Here is a 21,147-nt window from a genome sequence, read left to right as displayed (position 1 = left end):
TTCTAAGAAACATTGCTTCGGTTGTACATTCAAGATCTATTCCCATTTGTGAATTAACCTTATAAATATATTAAGAACTGTCTGAAGGAATTTGGAAAGACACAAATGAAATGCTTCTATTGCACTGCTGATGCGTCTTGCCAAACCTGGACATGTATTTGCAATAAAATTCATCACATATTTAGATGATAGTTTTGTCCATGATTTCCATACAGTTGGTTTCAATAACATATTGATGATTCATATAATGCTTTATTAATATTTTTTCAATGTCGAAATACTTTGTAAACATTTCAGATCACAGATTCTTTGCCAGCTATTTGTTTGGAAGAGCCTTCCAGGTATTAGCTTTTATTGTCACATGCAGTTGTTGCCTAAATCACACTGCATAGTTTTTATTGTGTGACTGAATAACAAAGACATATCAAGTGAACCCATTTCTGACCTGCATAGCAGGTAACCATAGAAGGGAAAGAATGGGCTGGTTTGCATGTGAAAAGAGCCATTCCTTGAAATTCCCACAAAGCAAACTATCTGTTCAGAAGTTTGTCATAAAAGTGAACAAAAGGCATGTAAGGATGAATGAGTCAAAGAGACATGCCAAAAAACCACAATATTCATGGAAATATTCCACAGTTTTGATCTGCCTTCCTGTGTAACCTCATCTGGGTGTTCCTGCTCCGGCAGGGGGCCTGGACTGGATGAGCTTTCGAGGTCCCTTCTAATCCCTGACATTCTGTGTTTTACCCATCACAGACTGGTATATAATGCAGTAGCCTTGCTGTTCCTCCAGGAAAGGAAGGTGCTTTAAGGTTCTGGGACAGAAGCGGCTCCACTGTATAAGAGAGCCAGGCTCAGCTTTGGGGCATACGCCCTGACTACCACACTGCAGATTCAAACAAAACCTCACGTCCAAAAAGAAGGGAAAAAAGGGGTAAGAGAGCAGTTTTCTAGGTGGACAGAGTTGTTTGCTAGAGCTGAAGAAAAACAAAGAATTGTTGTTGTTATCTTTAACTGGGCAGAACTACCTTGTTCTTCTGTTGATCAGAAAATAAACGCAATATATTTTACACCAAACACACCACAGTACCCATTCTCCTGGCTGGCAGGAGACAAAAAACACTTATGTCAGTATGGCCTCAAATGAGAAAACAGAACAAACCAAACTAAACAAAACCCACAAACAAACAAACAAACCCAAACCACAAAAACCACCACCACAACCATAAGCAAACTCTTTTTTTTCCAAAATTAAGAAACAAATAAAAGATGGAGGAAAAACTAAAATGAAATATAGAATCACTGAAATTGGAAAAATTTCAAAAGACCACACAGCTATTTTTTTTTTCCAGCTTGGTGCTTGAAAGAAAAATAAAGAACACCCAAACCCTCAGTTTGATGGGGAAAAACTGAAATATGGGTTTGCTTTTCTTGTTGAGACTGCAAAACCAAAACCCAAAGATGCCAAAACCTAATCACGGTACCACCTTACTGCGGTTTCCGCGGTAAGACAGCACACAGAAAACCAGACACTAAAATCACTGCAGCTCTCTGTTACAGACAGACAAGTCACCCCCCAGAGGAGGGGCTGCCCCAAGCCCACTGCAGAACACCCACTGCGGGGGGGCAGGAGGAAGACATGGATTTAAACTCTGAACCAAGAGGGAACAAGGTTTCATTTTTGCATCCCCAAATGGTAGCGAGTAAAATACACATGCTTTTATCACCGGCTTCTAAAAGCCAAACGTTCTATTATAACTTCAACAAAAAATTTAATTTGTCCTGAAATTAAATTTTACAGGCTATCGTTTTAACAAGAAAAATTGATTATTTCAGAAGGTTCATCTAAAAGATTCTTTTCCCTTCAATTCAAGCTTAAAAAGAAAATTTAATTACAGTGATAAATATTCTTTAATATACATTTTTGTTTAGCTTTATTGCTGTATTTTTAATCCATCACTTGTAAGAATGGACTAATATAACCAGAATTTTTGAGAAGTGTTTTAGCTGAAGGATTGCTAACTAGTATAGAATTTACTATATTTTTTGAGCATTTTATGTCTTTATAAGGAATACTTATTCTGTTTAAAAAGGTACAGGATTGGACCGACTTTATTAAGTGGTTTCTTTAAGAATAAGTGTGCAGAATACCTTATTAACTGGGATGAATCTCATTCCTGCTTTCCACCACCTCAGGTTCACTGCTTCCAGAATACAGCCATACATCAGGAAAATGGAAAACTCTTTTCTCATAAACAGATCTGCTTCCCTTTGAAAAACCTCTAAAATCTTTGCTCTCCTAAATTCTGTCACGAGACACTCTCTCTCTGCCCAAGTGAGGTTGATAAAACACACCTACCACAAGCAGCAACAAGAAACTATGGAGCTTGATACGGAAGCCTCACACCTAACAGAATATAAGTGGATAAAATTATCCATCACAATCTGAACGTCGAGTTGTCAAAAGCTTCTATGTTTTCTGGAGATGCTGGAATACATTACTTAAAATATTAAATGCTTTAATAAAGTCTTCAAAACTAGTTTGTCTGTCCCCTATTAACTGTGAAGAGCAACAACTGCAGATATCACAATGACAATAAAAATGAAAAACTCTGGTGAGAGAACACTTGGGAAAATGTAGATAGTACCAACCACTGCTTACAAGTATTTATAACTAATAAACAAATAAAAGAAACAATGCCAGACACATTTACCTCAACAGTGTGATTTTTGTTTTAAAGAACTTCACTATCACAAGAAGACAGGTAATAAGTTACTAATACCTGATATACCTTCATGATATTGACAGTGCCTTCTCCATGCTGGCCTGGGGATCCTTGGCTCTGCAGCAGATTTCTCACTGTCTCCTCCATTCTAGAGAATGAAAATATTTATAAAAGTCAACTATATGGAAAAAAAATAAATTAAGAGTTGCATTCAGTGTTTTTGTTCTTTACAAGAGTCTAATGCATCCATGGCTACCATGAAATTAATATTTAAAGACAACCCTGGCTTTATAATGTTCTCATACTCCATGTTATGAATAACACATTAAGGGCACTCTTTTATCTTTCGAATATGCACAGTAATTAGTTGTATTGTTAAAACCCTACTGGAGCTTAGTTACAAGAATTAAAAACAAATGTGTGCAAAAGACATCACCTTGTCAGCAGCGTAACCAAACACCATGATAAAATTACTGTCGTTTAGGAACAAAATCAGTCAGATTTAAAAAATAAACAAACAAACAGAAAAACCAAACACCAAACAACTGCTATATTTCTGGCCAATTGTCAGTTTTGTGCAATTTGCAATTTAGACAGACTGTCAGCTACATTACTAGTATTTACTCCCTATGTCATAGGTGCAGCAGTGTGTGCCAGTACATTTGTTTATAGAGGCACAGCTGCTGAACACGCTCACCCTTCTATGTCCTTTCAAAGGGATGTAAAAAGCAAGTGTTGGCTATGATCTGGTACTACCAGCTCATGAAAACGTAATCAACTTCTGTTCTATCAGTGAAAGAAGGAAGGTTTGCACTTTCATTTTATAAGGTGAATAGACACCATCAAAAGTTGTCTTTGATCTATGTGCATTCATTAAGCATGTTAAAACTGATAGTAACACTAACCTTCCTGAACAGAATAAAGAGTTCTGCTCCTTCGCACAATAAGACCATTGGGAATGATGGAAGCCACCTATGAAACACTGGTCCCATTCAGGGTGGATCAGAAATTTAATCCCATGGGCTAAGGAGGTGTCACCAAGGCTGAGCACAAATAAAGGGTCTGGGTTCTATAGCTGCTTTGAGCTCTGTGAGTGTGGGTAAGAGGAAGAAAGGCAGAGAAGGAGTGATGGACACACCAACGAAGATCTCAGGTTTCGCAACACAAAGTGCTGAGTGCCAGTTCCAGCCAAAGGTCCCCACACTTCTCACCTGAATTCTCACCCCTGTACAGCTGCTTCTTCAGCTGTACGGATGCAACAGTTTCTCTCACCTTCACTTTCATGTTTTCCATTCTTTCCCTTTTAAACTCCCTCAGTCCCCCAAAAGAGCTGGAAGAACAGCCCAGCTGGAGCAGGGCTGGAGAAGGGAAGCTACCATGGCGTGGCTGTGTGGTGGCGTGAAGGCAGGAGAGAGAGAAAATCTTAAGAATGCCTTAAGCCACATTGCCAGATATGCTCCAACCTTGAAAAAACAGCCAGTATCCCTAGGTACATCTGTTTATCTGTAGCACATTTAGGAAAACATGAGTTTTGTGTACCATCCTTTGCAGATGCAGTTGAGCAGCACTATTTGCAGTGTATCTTGTTGTGGTTGGTTGGTTGGTTGGTTTGGGTTTTTTGTTTGTTTTTAAAGTAACAATCCAGCAAGACAGCAAATAGTAGCTAACTGCTCTGGCCAAAAGCCAATAACATTATACTTTATATAAGTCTCATAGTCTTTCTGTCCTTTCAGTCTTATCAGAGTGAGTGGTATTGGCTAATTTACCAATAATATGATGTTTTGTTAGGTTTTCTCCTTTCAAGTCAGCCAGCTATGCTACTTTTCAAGAAGCCAACATTGGGTATTCATTCTACTCAGATGAACACTGACATTTTACTTATTCATATGATGGGTTTTTGTCATTGATGTGCAGACTTCTACACTGCCAGAATGCCCACAGAGTAGTTGGACCATCTGTTGACCAAATGTGAATAAAAACAAGCCAGCTCTAATCTCTAGTGCAGACAGTGCTGCAATTCTTCAGTTGCGGATTGGAACCATTTCTGCTCATAGGATGACCTTAATCAGCTGCCTTTTACACAAAAGAACAAATCATTGCAGTTTCTAATATAAATTCCTGTGCAGTCCTCACCAAAAAATTCCATTTATTAAAATGCTTATAATTTCATGTTTAAATTAATGATGTAATAGGATTCTTAATTATTGTGTTTATATATGCATACACAGTTCCAACTCTAGTCCTCCATAAAGCTCTTACAAATTAACAAGCAAAAAAAAATCAGCTACCACTCAAATTAGAGTTTTGCAATTTAGGCCTAAAAATATTAATGAAAATATAGCCTAGTTGCATATTAGTATCATCAGTTAAACCAGCTAAGAAAAAATACTAAGAATTCTTAAATTCAATAGGTCACTTCATCTTCAGCCAAACTCAGATGGTCTATTTTGGATTACAAGCCTACTTTGTTCAAATAGGGACTGGTGAGCAGTTTCACGTGGCGATGAGAAACACCTCCCATCAGCACTCAGATTTCTATGCAACAGAATAATCTTTGCAAAACAAAAAACAGTTCAGATGCAATTGAGATTTCGTTGTTTTGCTGTTGGCAGCTATTATAAAAGTTCCTAAGAGTTCACAGCCATAAAGCTGAACCGCAAGTATCACTAAGACACTGTCTGTGTGGTCATGTCACTATAAAACCAGCAGTGAGGTACGTGCTTACTGCGAAGCTCAGATGGCCAATGTTCTTGCAGTTTATAAGCTGCTGCTTCTTCACTAGCATCCCAGTTGTCCATTTTTAGGAAGGACTGCTTAACCAAACATGGCACAGGATTAGAATTCAAACTTGTTTCTAACAAATTAGGATCTTTGAAGCATGAATTAATGGCACCTTACTTGAGAAGTGATTGTTATATTATGATCTATAATATTCTCTACAGTGACAGTACAGGCCAGAAAGACTTAATATAAATTCTTTCAAAGAATGGTTGAGCCTCTACAAATTTAACTTGAAATCCCATGTTTTGTTCCCTGAACAAAGCTTCTAAAGGTCACGTTAATATTGGAAGTGAAGTAGAAAAATTAGGAGCCTTATGAAATTCTGTTTCTACACACCAATCTATATTTCCACCGCTTCTGGTAACCTCGCAAGTTTATTTTCTCTTGACCATGATTCTAATATCCTAGATGGACTCATTCCAATATCAAGCACTTGCTAATTACAGCTAGAATAGCTCTCCCCCACACGTGTATTCTGCCTGCTTGCTGGTCTATGCTAAAAAACCTGTTATTCCAAGGAATCTGTGCATCTTATGTAACTATCAAGCTGTTACAATCTGCAGAAACAGTCCCTAAAGCTCACCATTCCCGAGTCTACACTCTTCAATTGCTATTTAAGAACATTTGTTTTCCCCTTTCTTCAGTGCTCTATTTACTGCGTTTTCAACTGAAGCATCTCAGGTAGTACCATTAATTTTCTTTCTTACCTCTATTATTTTAATAGAGGAAAATAAATGAAACCCACATTTAACAGGTTTCTTAAGCTTCTTGACAAAAATGCCAGCTTAGAGTAGGGAAACAGTCCTCCACCAGTCCTATCCTAGGGACAAATTTCTCAAAGTACTAAACAGAAGAAGAAATGAGGCACTATGAGACCAGAATCTGCTAATGGAATATAAGAGTTTAAGGAACATAAAATATTAATGCTACTACGGAAAGCACTGTCAAAATTTCATCTGGAGTATTATCTACAATTACGATCACCAGTGTTCAGGAGTGGCTCATTCAGAGAGGAATTGGTGAAGAGGTTGTTTACAGGAATTGAGATTCTGTGTCATGAGAAGAGACTAAACAACTTCCCTTGCTAAACTTAAAGAGACCAAAGGCTTAAACAGGTATAAATTCAACAAAAGAATCAGTGAGAAAAAGTAAAATGAGAAAGAAAACTACATCAACCCAATGCCAATGACTGACGAAGATGGGAACGTGGTGGTTACAAACACATTGAAGCTGGAATTAGTATGTTTTTAATAAACGAAAACATGAGATCCTGAACCAGCCTGCCAGGTAGAGTAACAGGATGAGAAATCTGAATAGTCTTAAGCCAAGTTTGGGCAGTTTATGAAAATAATCACACAGCAGGTTCAAGAGCTGAGGACTTGAATTTACGATCCCCAGGTCCTTGCTGATCTTCCTCCTGAAACCAAATCAGTCATTCCTACATTTAAAAAAATGGTATTTGTCCTGTGCTGTTGAAAGAATATCAGGAAATCAATGCAACTGCAATGTACAGTTATTTATTTTGGTTTTGTTTCTGTGTGTGTTTCTGGGCAAAGGGCCCAGGACAATCTCTGGAAAGGAGGAAACATCATTCCCTGCCCAGGGAGCAGCACACAGGGCACAGATGCTCAGGTGTCCAAGCCAGCAGAAGGAAGATTCCTCCATATTTTTGCTGCAACTCAAATATTGCCTGGAAGCCAGCACCCGCCTGCAAGGACCCGCCGAGCTGTAGGAGACTCGCTCTTAAAGCATCTTGATGTTATGTTTCTGACAGCTCTGCTGCCTCCATCTTCTGCCTGGCCCCGCTGCTGCTGCTCACAGTTTCATCCAGGCCAGGTGAGACAGATGCTGCTGGGGTTGATCCATCACTGGTAGGCACTCAAGTTCCTGACTTTCTTCCCAGCTTGCTCAGGACCATCACTGCACAAACGCACATCTACTTTGTGCCGTCCCCTAGCAACGCTGAAACTCGGTCAGAAAACTTGCCAGCTTCGTGCCTCTCCCAGTTCTGTCATTTCAAGTGGACCAAAGTCATAAACTATTTTGTTGGAGTTCTCTCCAAGAACAGATTTTAAGACCATACAGAAATTAATATTTCGTCAAATATACTAATGCAAAAAGGCACAAGAGCTCTCTCAGCCCTTCAACTTTGCAGAGTCTTTCCCATATATTTCCCACTTTCCAAAAAGTTATTTAAGATTTACTGATTTCCTCCTTGAGAGAGCATCTCTCAGCATCTGCCACAGTAATTTCCTATGGGTAGAGGATTTTCTCTGACCAGCCTCTTAACAGTGTAGGACATGCCCTTCTGTCCTGTCTGACTGCAGAGGAAACCCATCCTCTTCTCCAGTCTTCTGCAGCATGTCCTTCAGAGGGGTGTGATCTCCCCAGACCTAAAACCTTTCCTTCACAGAACAAGCTTTCCTTGAAAAAAATCCTTCCCATAGATCCTGATCTTGAATTCCCGTTCTAGCATCGGGAATAAACACTCTATAGCCCTTGCTCTGTTCAGCCATGTCCCACACAGCCCTTTTTACGATTCTCCCCCCAAGGGACAGGCAGCACATAGCTGTTCCAGCTCTCAAAGGTGGATGACAGTTTCAGCCCCTTCTCCATTGACCTAATTCCTTCAAGATTTCCACAGGCTGGCAGCTACCTTTTGCTGGGTGCTATCACCTTCCCTTTTCATCACCCTCAAGCTGAGGTGACAGCACTCGGTGGTTATTTCAAATGCATGTCACAAGAATTTCTTCAACTTGATACTTACTTAGAGAGACATGTCCAAAGGTTTCTATAGAATCTTTCTGCAGCAGTTGATGTTTGTACTTCAGCTTTTTCTATCTCCTCATGCCATGCAGCAGGTGCAGGGCTCTTCTTAAAGTCTTAGAGAAAAATACCAATAACATGTCTTTCTCCATCTTTAGCTTAACTTACTTTTGTGTAATCAAAATTCTCAGGTGGGTATTTTCTTCTGGCTCCCACCTGTGAGACAGTGAAGGTTCCTGCCTCTTTCCTGGGCAGTCTCCATCTTAAGGCTCTTGACTTCTATTTTCAGTTATATCCTCCCTGGAGATGTGGCCTGGGCTTCAGCTCATTGAGCTGTCTGACTCATCCCTACTGCATGATCACGGACCAAGGAAGAGGTTCGCGGGTGGTTTCTCGGCTCTTGGTTCAGCTGTGAACCAGCCAGCATTTTTGCCAGCTGGACTTAAGTTGTCTCTTTGGAGACCACAATCTGTCTGGCTTTGGTGGCAGCCTTCTATGCCTCTATCCAAGCCTTCCATCTCTCTCTCCAAACCCACAATCCAGCCAAACAAAAAGCTTCAGCCTGACTCAGCTCCCAAATAAATCTGTTTGCTCGCTCATATGTGAGTTTTGAACCTCAGGTGTGGGGTTACATGCATCTCATTTCCTTCACCACTCCATTCAAAGCTCTGCAGTGGATCAGGTGAGACTTTCTTCTTGCGATGAATTCCTCAAACTACGAAAAAGGATTCCAAGTAAATAAACACACCCTCCTCCCCCAAATTAAAAAAAACAATCTGAACTTTAGATTAAACACCTAAACATGAAAGTGGTTTTACAAAACATAACAGAAACAAAAAGAGCTTATCAACCAACAGTTTCTGCTCACTGCATCCTTGCAGGAATGTCTTTCCTTCTGCCTGGTTTCAATTAAATTTGTGGCCCTGAGGATTTCCGTTACCTCCAGACATGGCTGCCTGCTCTCCTCAGCTCTGCCCCTGACCTGCAGGCTCGTCACCAGACTCTCCTCCGTGAGCCATGGTGACCCCCAGATAAAGTGGCCCCTGCTTGCCAGGGCTGTGCCCAAGCCGGCTGTTCTCAGTGCACCTAATGCAGAGAGCCGACAGCATGGGGTCAGGCCATGGCTTCAATGGGTAGAGAGCCCAGAGACAGACACAAACTTCTCCAGAGAATTCAGATACTGAAAATTGATTTTAAAAAAACAAAGAGATTGAAAAAGAGAAAAGTGAAAACAGATACATGACAAACCTAAAAGAGAACTGACAGATGGGAAATGCTAAGGCTTTAAACCCCAAGGGGTTTTTCTCCACATTTTCAGTTCTGTTTAGGATACAACATTGGTACATGCCTTATACCAATGTGCTGGGCAAAGTCTACAGAATGCACAATATCCATGCTTAATATTTCAGTTGGAAAATAAAGTAATAACATCCTTTATAATAGTAACAGAAAGATACATATATAATTTACTCTTTCTGTTCATCAGTACATGTGCTTACCAATCCAGAAATACCAAGGCACCATTCACAGCCCTTGCCCCACCATGGGCTCTGTGCAGCCAGTTCAACCCCGTGGCAATCACTAGTGGCAAATCCAAATTACACAAGCCATACTCTTTCCACTTATTCATGACAAACCCTTCTTTTAAAAACAAACTCAAAGAACACCCAAACTTTTGCCTGAAGGGCAAGCAATCTAACAATGAGTAGCACATAAAATAAAGTATCTTCCGCATGATGAGGGCAACTATTGCGAGGTCATGCTGGAATGAAGCAGGTCTCAAGCTCTGTTTACAAAAGTGGAGAAGGATCCTTCTCGTGACTGGATGACCTAAGAATGTGCTCGGTTTGCTAGACCATACCATCACTTGAAAATTACAGAGTTGAAAGACTGAGCACAACATTTTCCTAGTCGAACCACTGACCATTGAAAGCACTGGAAATTTTCAAGGTATCCTTAAAATAATGTATGTGCCTTGAGCCTCAGATAAGTAGGGTAGGATTTTGAAAGACCTCAGCGCTGGCGTATCAGCGCTCTCACACGAGTCTGAATTCTGTTATCACGCAGCGGCAGACCTGACATTTCTCTGAAACTGCTGTAACTACCATCTGAGCCAGGAAGTGTTGGAAATGTTTCCATTGTCTCTTTCAGCCATGCAGATTTCCCTCATCAAACTTATACCTACAGCAAAAAAGTTTCTGAACTGCAAGAGAAACCGGTGGTAATGTTTACTTCTGTGTTGACAGATAGACAAATGCCATATGGACTGCATGGGTGTCTTCCATCACCAGCCCTGTATATGATTTTGTAAGTTAAAAGCATGGAGGATTAAACAAAAAACAGCCCAAGATTAAGCCTCACAGAAAAGCTTCTCACAGGCAATTGAAGGGATTTTTCACATGGAAGGGCTGTCCCTCATACAACTCTCCAGTAACCTACTTGGGACCTTAGAACAGGAGATATTTTCATTAAACATAAATGGATACAACCAGACATGTACAGAAAGCTAATTCTTGAGAAAGCTTAAACATATGCTCTTAAATTCAAACTTGATTCATGCTGGAGGCACCAGAAATAGTTACGGTGCTTCAACATGACTAAAAGAATCACAAAAATTACAGTCAACTATATGATCGGACTGCAAATATCTCCTATTTCCTTTTTTTTTGTTGTTGTTTTCTACATGTAAAAATGTTTTTTCATATTTGAAGATTCATAGATACATGGATAGATATATGTACCAGCTCCTCAAAATACACATATTTCATTTCGCATATAAGCACCCTGATACAGACAAACTTTAAGTTACTTGCAGGAATGTAAAGGCCATTCAAAACTAAAAGGCTGTTGTTCCATTCTCAGTTGCAGCTTCAAGGTGATACCAAGACCACCTTGACGTAGCTACATACATTTCTGTGCTTTTTCCATGAATAGCAAAGATGTTATATGGAAGGAGGCAGCTTTTGTGGGGTTGAAGTAGGTAAAAGAGAAATGCAAGATGAAAACGAGGTCTGTCATCAAAGAGCACTGGCAGAACCCTCCACAATGAAAACAAATTGTTGTTATGCATTTTCATGCTACATAGCTCAGCATGAAGCTTTTAGGCTCAGACTGTGCAGTGTTGTGAGAGACACCAACCTGTGCTGTCCAGAGCACAGATGGCAGTTGGAGGAAAGCTAAAAAAGACGACTGACCCTTTTATTTCGGTTTTGTTTTACTTTTTGTTTGTTTTTCCTTCTGCACAAAGTATCATTATTTGTTTTCAGCCCCTGTGATTCCCCAGTGAAGGTTTTCTTAGGCCATCAGATTCTGAACTCCAGTCTTAAGCTCTATACAATATAAAGTTATTTCACTCTCCTCTGCAAATCTTACAGGAGTTTTCAGATGGTTCAACTGTTGTAAGGAATACTCTGGAAGATGGGTGAATATGGTTTTCTATAAGTAAAACCCCAGCTTCATGGAACCAGCGAATAATAGTATTATCTTTACTATAATACGTTCCACTTCCTAAATTTACACAATGACTGGGAAATCCATTGCAAAGTATTGACGTTTTCCAATTAGCAAACAACTGCAGAAAAAGCCAAGGATGATCTATCTATTTATCTATCACAAAGCTGAGTTTATTCTTCTGAGTAATCACACTAGCTTTACTTACCATAACTCACTACATGCTAGTAAACAATTAGTAAATTCAATCAGAAAGATCTGTGACTTGAGGGCTCATCCCAGGATATACTAAGTCCCTGCTCCTAAGAGGTCCAAGGTCTATGGCTTTTGTGCTGTGATCATGCAGGTTAACATAATACACCGTGTTTCCATCTTACAGACAAAGGGAGGCGCAGGTTCACCAGCACGGCCGCTGTCGGTGACTGTCAGAACCCAGGTGCCAACTGTTCACCCTGCTGGGTCTGAGCTGCAGATGACATGTCCTTTCTATATTGTTTTGTTGGTATGACTGTACAAATCTCCAGCTCTTTCCATGAGCAACCCGAGCTCCATAGCTTACAAAATATTTCAGGAACTCCAAATAAATCAGCAGGTTTGCTGTCTCTTTACTGATATGTTTATGTTTCACACACTTTATATAGCTTGTGCTAGTGCCACTCGATCTGGAATGAAGCACAGCATCAAAAGCTTTGTTCTAGTTTTGTTCGGTTAGTTTGGTTTTGGTTGGTTTGTTTGTTTTTTAGCATTCTGACATTTCTGCTCTTCTGCATTAAAATGTAAGCCGGAAGATTTGTGGGACAATATAAAGAGATATTAATACCTCACCATTCTATAATTGTTCAGCATTAAAAAACTGCAAAACACTTAAAATGTATAATTCTTCTGATTAAGTGGCTAGTAAGCATGCATATTATTGCTGTGCAGAAACATACATAATTCTTTTGATTAAGGGACTGCTAAGCACGCATACCATTAAAGTGTTCAGAAAGTTTCATCATATTGAACACGACACAACAGGCCCTGATGCCTTCAGAGGCAACGACTGTGAAGTTTATTAAATTTGTGCATTTTTTTTTTTCTCTTAATATGTTATTTGTGAGTTGAATGCCTTTAAAAAACTAACTCCTAATGGAGCTCAGTGTTTTCTCTGCACCTTTCATGTGTGACCAGGATCTTCTCACATGACAAACCCTCCACATTAGCCTTCAAATTACCAACTTAAGAATGAAAAAAACATATAAATAAAATGCTTCCATGTGTTTTCCCCCAAAGTAGATCACGAATGACTACAAGGACAGTGAATGCCAAGTATCTCCTCCCAAGCCTGAAGAATGCCTCCTTTGGTGTCGGTTTCTTGTAGCACTTGCCTGGCACAACAGTTTCCTATTCTAATGGTGCCCAGCACAAGAGGATTTTACCCTTCTGGAGGACAGATTCACTAAACAGCAACATATATCTACTACCAAGGAAACCTGAGGTGTAGAAATAGTTGTTATTCCAGTCTCAAATTTCAGGTGATTAGAAAACAACCACAAAAACAAGTCATGTCAGAGACCTAAGAATGAAAGCTTACTGGTCGTAGACTGCCAAACCGTAGCAGTGCAGCAAAACAGCCTAAACAAGTAATATATGGTGAGAATAATGGACACCAAGGACTTAATTACCTGTATCATTAGGTAGTGGTAGTCTCTCTGAAATTATATTGACAGCTCTTCAACAACCAAGAAGTTGGTAATGAGGCAATAAAATACATGACAATGCACACAGAAGAGGGCTGGAATAGTATCATATGCAGCATCATCAGCTTTGATGCCAACACACAAGAAAGGCTAAATTAAACTATTTGTGAACTGAAATCCAGAAGGATCTAGATATATTTTGTCATTAGTAACTTTTAATGTTCTCCCTTTCTGTATGTGTGCAAACCTAAAAAATGCAAAAGAAGATGAGAAAAGGAAGGGAAGAAAAAGGTGCAAAAGGTGCAAATGAGATGCAAGATGAAAGAAATAACATCTGCACTAAGAAAAAGAAAAAGGCAGGGTCACTTTCCTGCCTCTATGTTAAGCACCATAAAGCACTCCCCATATGTTTCCAAACACATTACTCTGTCACAGCCATTATCCATTGCATGAAGTAACAACAGCAAAGAACAGACCAGAATACACAGGCTCTAACTGCCAAATTTGTCACTACTGAAACCCAGCTCTTCAACCTGAATTATCCCAGAGACGAACTGAATAAAAGCAGTAAAAAGTTTACATAGGATTTGCACTGAAATATACTAAAAGAACAGTGGCTCTTTGCTGCAGGCATGTGCTTCCACCACTGACGGTTCCCATTTTCACCTTGCTGAAGTCACACAGAATGTTATCCCTGGATCAGACACAATTCATAGGTTCGAGACATTAAGTTTTATGATGCTAGAAATCCAATGAGTGGAGGAAAGGACACTTGAGGGATGGCCAGCTGTCAACATGGAAAACAAAAGGAATAGAGGGGATAACAAAGGAGTCTGGAAAGGCATATCCCATGACTTTGGCCCACAAAGTAGAGCAACTGGACAAACAGAGATGGATTAGGATAACAAAGAAAAACGAAGTAATTAAAGAAGGAAAGCGTGGAAAAAATCTTGAGAAAGCACCTTAAAGAGAGAATGCAGGGAAGAGAAAAGCACAAGATATGAGGAGCAGAAATAAAGGCAACAGTAACATTAAAGATGTATGAGAACTTCAAGGGAAAGAAGAAAAAAGGACATTAAAATGTAAATAAGATGTAAGAGAACAGAAAAAGAATAAAGGGGAACAGCAATAAAAATGTAAACAGAGAGAAGTGAAAGGATATCTACACACCTCTAAGGTGCAAACGTTTATTTTAATTATTTGTAATGTATCAGTACTACTTCTGCAGAAACAGGAGAGCTATTAGCTAGGACTTCCAACTGAAAACCATTTAAGAAGGATTTTTAGTCTAACTACAGCCCTAAATGGAGAATCACAACATCACTCCCTCCTCCCTGTTCAAGCACTCATTCTTTAATCGTCTGTCTTCAGCACAGCACGGGATACATTTTCAAACTGCTCCGCAGGATTTTAGCCGTGCGGCTCCCATTGTGTTTAATGGGAATCCTGTGGACAGAGCTCTGTGTGAGGCTTTCAAAATGTACTCCAAAAATCTCTAAATAATGCACTAGTTGAACAGTACCCTGTTTACTTCTCATAGGACATGACTAAAATGAAACAAAGGTTACAACATCTATAAAAGTAGTATTTATTGGGAAACTCATCAGTGTTTCCTGTTGGGAAATTCTTCCTCTGTAAAAATATTAAAGTTTTTTCTGTAACATCTAAACAAGAGAACAAAATCAACTCAAACCACATTTGCTTCAAAAAGGAAGATCCAGCACTCAACACATCAGCCTAAGATTCAAGAAGCGCCTCTTCATGACTTCACACTGTCATGGGATACCTTTGTGGCTTTGTTTCAGATTTTCCTCTGAAAATTGACTTCACAGTTTCTATTGCATAACAGCTTTATGATGATAATAAATACCAGGGAAGCATTAATCAAAGATTCATCAGCTACAGAAAAACGCTCCAATATTAACTCCCTCTCTCCCTCCCAGAGTTTAGCCATGAAAGAGCAAACATAACAAACAGAGCCCTGCATTTGTAGCTTCAGAAACAAACTTTAGATATAATATTAATATCAAGAGCTTACTATAAACTGTTACCTTATCCATGTGATTTGTGCTACCATGCAAGTCAAAGATCACCTTAGGAATCCATACATTTATGTTAAGGTATCTAAGAACCGCACTCAGCAAACAAAATTCACCACTCATGAAGTAGTTAAGCTGGACTTGCAGAACAGATACTGGACACAAAAGTCTTCTATGAAAACCCCAGGAAACACCCGTAACACAAGAAGTTCAGCATTTTGCAAGATCCTGAGTATATGTCAGTGGAATGCAAAAAAAAATAGATTACTCTAGAAACTATGATGCCCACCAGCTTCACACTGTATGGGCATGAATTATTACAAAATTGAATGCAGAAGTCATTCCATTGAACTTAACAGTTCATTTCATAGAAACAGGGTCTTTGCAACTTAAGTGAAGAGACAGCATGTATTTTAGCTAATCTGGTGGAAACAAAGCCTCACAAGCCTGCCTAACTAAGAAATAATTTAGTAGTTGTCCTGAGGGACTCTTCCCCCCCCACAAGCAAGAATCAACAAAATGATCCTTTTGAATCCTTAATTAAATGTTACAAAAACAATTATTATCTTATAATACACCATTACAAAGCAGGAGACCTGTTTGTGAAAAACCAATTTAGATATCTATGTCCAGGAGGGGAAAAGGGCAATAAAAATAGAATAAGCCGGAATGATACATGAAAGAGAGGCTGGGCTGGACATGCTGAGTATGGAAGGTAAGTGCTCAACAGCAGTGTCTACAGTACTAAAGCTTTAAAAATTTAATTTGTTTCAGAAAGAAAGGACAGTTTACCCTCATCTGAGCAAAAGTGCTACATAGGGCAGGAAATCTTGTACATGACCAGTACATTAATGAGAGAAGAAGCTCCATCAGGTCCTTTTATACCCATTGCTGGGCGGGGGGAAAGGTAGGACTCCCACTTGGTTACACAAACAGTATAGGAGACATCTAAGACTCTTGCTCCCCTGGCTGCAAAGTTAAGGTATGTTTTATGCCATAGTTATAATAATGTTTGTGACAGATGTGACCCAGTCAGCACAGGCAGCTCTGGGAGCGCTCTGGCTCACAGAAACCAGCACAGCCCAAAGCTCCCGCTGGGGGGCTGCAGGGACTTTGGCTCTTGCCAGCCCAGGTAGCCCTAGACAGCCAGCGGGTGATGGGAGCCTGAAGGAAGAATAAAGCAAAAGGGCAAAAATGGTACCTCTGCTAAAGCATTGCGTCTGGAGCAGATGCTGTGTTGGCACACCAGGGCAGTGCTTATACAGTAGATCTGTCCACTGGTTGTCTTCACAGTAAAGACAACCCTGCCAGACATAAATGCAGGTAATGTCACCTTGTAGAAAAATCTAATACTGGGATTGACTGTAAAATGAAACAGAATTATTTTAGATCATCCCTTTTCACTTTTAAAATAACTGCTATAATAGCAGTTTCTAAATTACCTATATTTCCCTGTTTTATTAGTGTCTCCTAAACAGTGTATTTATTTCAAGATTATTATAAAATAAAGATGGTGACAGTCTTTTTATTAGCACAGTGCCAGCATGGTAGTTTTATACCTTTGCTAAACTCATTGCTAATGATTCATTTCAAAGTAATTTCAGATTAGTAAAAGCAAGTATAATAGATTTCCTTAATCTTCATAATCTTAAACCCTATTTTGCTGGTCATGCCACTGAGCAAATTGTATGTTTTGAGAAAGTGCTTGGCCTGCAAATGGCATAGACCAAACCTGCTAAGAAAACTTCTTCTTTGGAAATGTAAAAATCATAAATCCGACAATATTTGCAATTGCTGAAGGGGTATGGTAACTCATTTTTCAGTAAAGGCCACATTCTTCTGCAAAACAGAGGGGTTTTTGTTTTGATATTTACACTGATGCATCTCCAAATGGCAAATATTCCAGTGGGAAGAAGAGAGAGAAATCTGTATTTGGTGGGTGATCACTTCCAGTATTTGACTCCTACCACCATTTGCTAAAGATAAATATTTTAAAATTTGAGCAAATACATCTTGATTTTATAGATTATATCCACACCTCTTTGAGCAAGTGGAAAGCTTCTGGAGTTTGAACTCATGTGAGAGCAAATTTTACAGTCTAGCACTGACAAAATATTACAGAGAAAAGCTATTGTTAACTCAAAATGTAAGCAATCATCGCCTCAAATTTTTATTGAGTATTATTTATTATCTATCAGAGGCTGCTGTTGTTAAGAAAGTCATTTTAAGGACCTGCTTACAAGCAATATAAATACAAATACAAACTGGAGGAACCCAAGTGTTAGCAAGCATTAAGGGCTGAAAAATGGTTAATACATCTAAAAGATTGTATATTATCACATCTAAAGGAAGAATGTACCTCTAGTACAAACGTGCCTTGTAATAAACAAGTTTTCAATTGTGAATATAAACCCCACGTTTTCCTATATTCTGTAGAATATCTGATGATATAAGGATATCCAATATTCCTTTACTCTTACAGCTGAATTCACCACTATGATCACGGTTAAAAAGTCAAGCATAATTTTCACTTGTTTAGGCACCAAGAGCTAATGATGGGAATGTGCACTTGAACAGTATCTTACAGTTACACAAACATCTGCCCATTACAGAAGTTTTTAAAAGTAGCAAGTGGACTGTATGTGTTGCCTTTCCTGAGTTTAATTTCAATAGGCATAGTTTTCACAGCAATAAATTTCCACCATGAGCAATCAAGGACATTGTAGGAAGCCTTATGTTGGGCAACCAAGAAATAAGACATCCCAAATCACCGAGCACTTCTTACACTCCGTGTTTTGTCCTAAACGCTTTCACATTTTTGGTAAAAAACAAAAGGCACAGGAAAAGTGAGTCAGTCAGTCAGAAGGGTTCAAACTTCTTTTTACATTTGAGTGGCAGCAATATCTGTTTGGGTTAACAATTTAGTAAAGAACAAACTGCAGCAGCCCAGCTTCATCCTTTGTTACCAAACCACATCAACTATACTTTGCCTCCCATTTTCCTTAATAATGCAAAGGCATTCTTTTACATCTTAGTCTTTTATAGTTTGGTTTGTTTTAATCTTTGCTCTGTAATACCAATATTTAAGGAGTAATGCAAAGGTGATTTATAAGGTATTTTTTGTCTAAGCATTATTTTTTTTCTGTGACTTTAAGTAGCATATGAACAGCACACACAGAACAGAACCAGAAATAGTTACTTGTACTGTCAGTACAGCTACAGACACCATCACGGGATGAGAGAAAAGAATATTTAAAATTACAGGCAAGTTGATTAACAAAAAAGCAGGTTCCTCCTAAAGTTTGGAGGGTTTTTTAATCAGCTAAATTTGCAAGTGTGACAATGATAATAAAGCCAGATGCATACATGACTTGCTGTTTACCAGGCTGACTAACCCCTCAGTCAGAGCAACCAGCCAGGCATTCCACAGAGGGAGGAAAAGTTATGGATGGACATGAGCTGCACCAACAGATGTAACTGAAAGAATTATCACAGACCTATTGTATTTGTCATACTCAGCATTTAACAAGTATGCCTGAATATTACTCCTGAAAGTTTGTTTTCAGTTGGGAAACCACTCAGATTCCACACAGAGAGCAGTATAAAACCAGGACAGGCAGGGACTATCTACCAAAATATACTGTAAGGGTGCGGGTCTTTAATGCTAAGTTAGACAGACAGTGTCGCTCCTGACAGTGGTGTCCAACTTCAATACAAATTCAGAGCACGTAGAGCTTATGCAGGTCTCTGCATTGCTGCTCGATTACTGCAAACCTTCCCTCTGTACTCCCAGCAATGCCGGACGCGGCCATCACCCCTGTGTCTGGGTTTTACAGGCTTTACAACACCTGCTGCCGTCCCTGCAACACACAACTGGGTTAAGACAGCAGCTGGTAGCATGAGCTCAGGCTCCACACCAGATTTTCCAAGGCAGGTCTATTTACAGTAGGTCCAAATCACAAGGCAGGTTCAGCGATTACGGTCAGTAGAGAATAAGACAACCCCCGTTCTGCCCCGCCAGGTATGAAACAGCCTGTTTCGGAGCTTTAAAAAAATGACCAAAACCTCAAGCTTGTGAGGATATAAGGTGTAAGATGGCAAAAATGGCACCTGGTAGGAAAAAAAAGTTGGAATTCAGCTAAAATTTTACAGGATTACCACATACCAATGGGCAATGTGAAAGGCTCTTCTGTTCAAAGAGTCAGAAGCAGAGTTTACGCATCGCTCTCCCACAGGTAATTATGGAGGAACAAGGAGAAATCCTGACTTGAAATCTGCTTGGATACTAGCGGCCTGCTCAGATAGGATTTTCATATGAATTCCAGCAGAATGCCAAATACTTTCTTCTTAACAGAAACAGACAGTTTAGAGAAGTGATGAAAACTTAACTCAGAGTAATCACACTTAAACAGGATTTTGCAGAAACATCAGAAGTGGAAGGAAAACTGCAACAGCTCACCAAACACAACCCAGTGTGTGCCAGTCCCTTTTTTAGTAATGCTCAAACAAAGTGTCATCTGCAGTATCCATAGAAGTTAATGTAGGAACACCAACTGCAATTGTTTTGGGAACAAAAAAAGTATCATCTCCTTTTAAATGGGGCTTTGAAAACTTCTATTCAGTATAGATCTAGGATAATTCATATTTTATGACACAATATTGTGCTGGGTTAAAACACTTTCTTTCAAAATATATGGGGAAAATCATTTTTAATAATTAAAAAGAGTTAATTTGCCAGTAGAAATGAGCAGGTTACACTCACAGCCAAAACATCCATCAACATTGGGAATCCACATATAAAACTCGTGTTTTAAAACAACTATTATCTGTGCTATTTAAATGTGTAGTAATACATAAACGTGAGAGTACTGTAAATGTGAAAGGCTGATTTTGAAGAAACATATTTTTTAAATTGCAGTCTATGCAAGTTACAGAAGTTTAACTTTGCTAAAGAACAGCCAGCTCCAACCATTAATTATTTTTAAAATAGCATGGGAAAAATGTTATCACTGTCTATTTTCTCCCTCGTATTTACTTTTGCCTGCAAAATTTTGCTTGAGGTTTTCCAGCCATGTAGACTGCACAGATTATACTGAATTACAACACTCATGATTTATTAAAACTTGCAAGTATATATAGCAATGAATGGTCACTTCATATAAAATTTATATATTTCTCCCCACACATTGCATAAAATTATGATAAAATGCCACATAGATAAACGAATGATAGCTGAAGTTTTATGAACTATAAACACAAGGTCAGTAGCGCTTCACTTCTGCAAGATAAATGTGACATTTGGACAACGTTGTGAATCACAACTGGAAATGCAATGACCAGGGAATATAAGCTGGCTATTAAAAAAAATAAACACAAAATAGAGCAAATCACTCTCACATGGACTTCTAAAAACACATCGCCAAAAGTTAATGCTTCCTTCAACTACTGCTGGAACTGCATCATCCTCCAAAGAATTATGAAATTATCTTCTGAGGCAAGGACTTTTAATACAATTTTCAATACCACTTATACAGAGACTTTTTATACGATCTAGAAAGACAAACAGAGAAGAATTTGCTTTAACCAAGTAGTGCCCATTTCTGTCACTTTTCTTTTTTCAGGATGTATCCATGCTCAACACCATAAGACAGCACACGCTCCTCTGGCAGCATAGAACAGTTCAGCTATCTAAATATTGACAAGAAA

General features: G+C 39.0%; 1 protein-coding gene across 4 annotated transcripts in view; it reads right to left on the bottom strand.

Moving 5' to 3' along the window:
• The window catches only part of NCKAP5 (NCK associated protein 5), a 374,621-nt gene that overhangs the window by 135,562 nt on the left and 217,912 nt on the right, over positions 1–21,147 (bottom strand). For 3 of the 4 annotated variants that reach the window (XM_071810787.1, XM_065840878.2, XM_065840881.2), the window contains one exon: positions 2,784–2,874. In XM_071810787.1, the coding sequence (XP_071666888.1) occupies positions 2,784–2,874 (91 nt within the window). Of the gene's footprint in view, positions 1–2,783; positions 2,905–21,147 lie in introns of all 4 variants that reach the window. The other variant, XM_071810786.1, reaches the window with a different exon arrangement.

The sequence above is a fragment of the Patagioenas fasciata genome, chromosome 7 (genome assembly GCF_037038585.1).
Source record: "Patagioenas fasciata isolate bPatFas1 chromosome 7, bPatFas1.hap1, whole genome shotgun sequence".
In the NCBI taxonomy this organism is placed as follows: Eukaryota; Metazoa; Chordata; class Aves; order Columbiformes; family Columbidae; genus Patagioenas; species Patagioenas fasciata.
The sequence above is the reverse complement of the archived record's forward strand: the minus strand, read 5'-3'. Positions and strand labels throughout refer to the sequence as shown.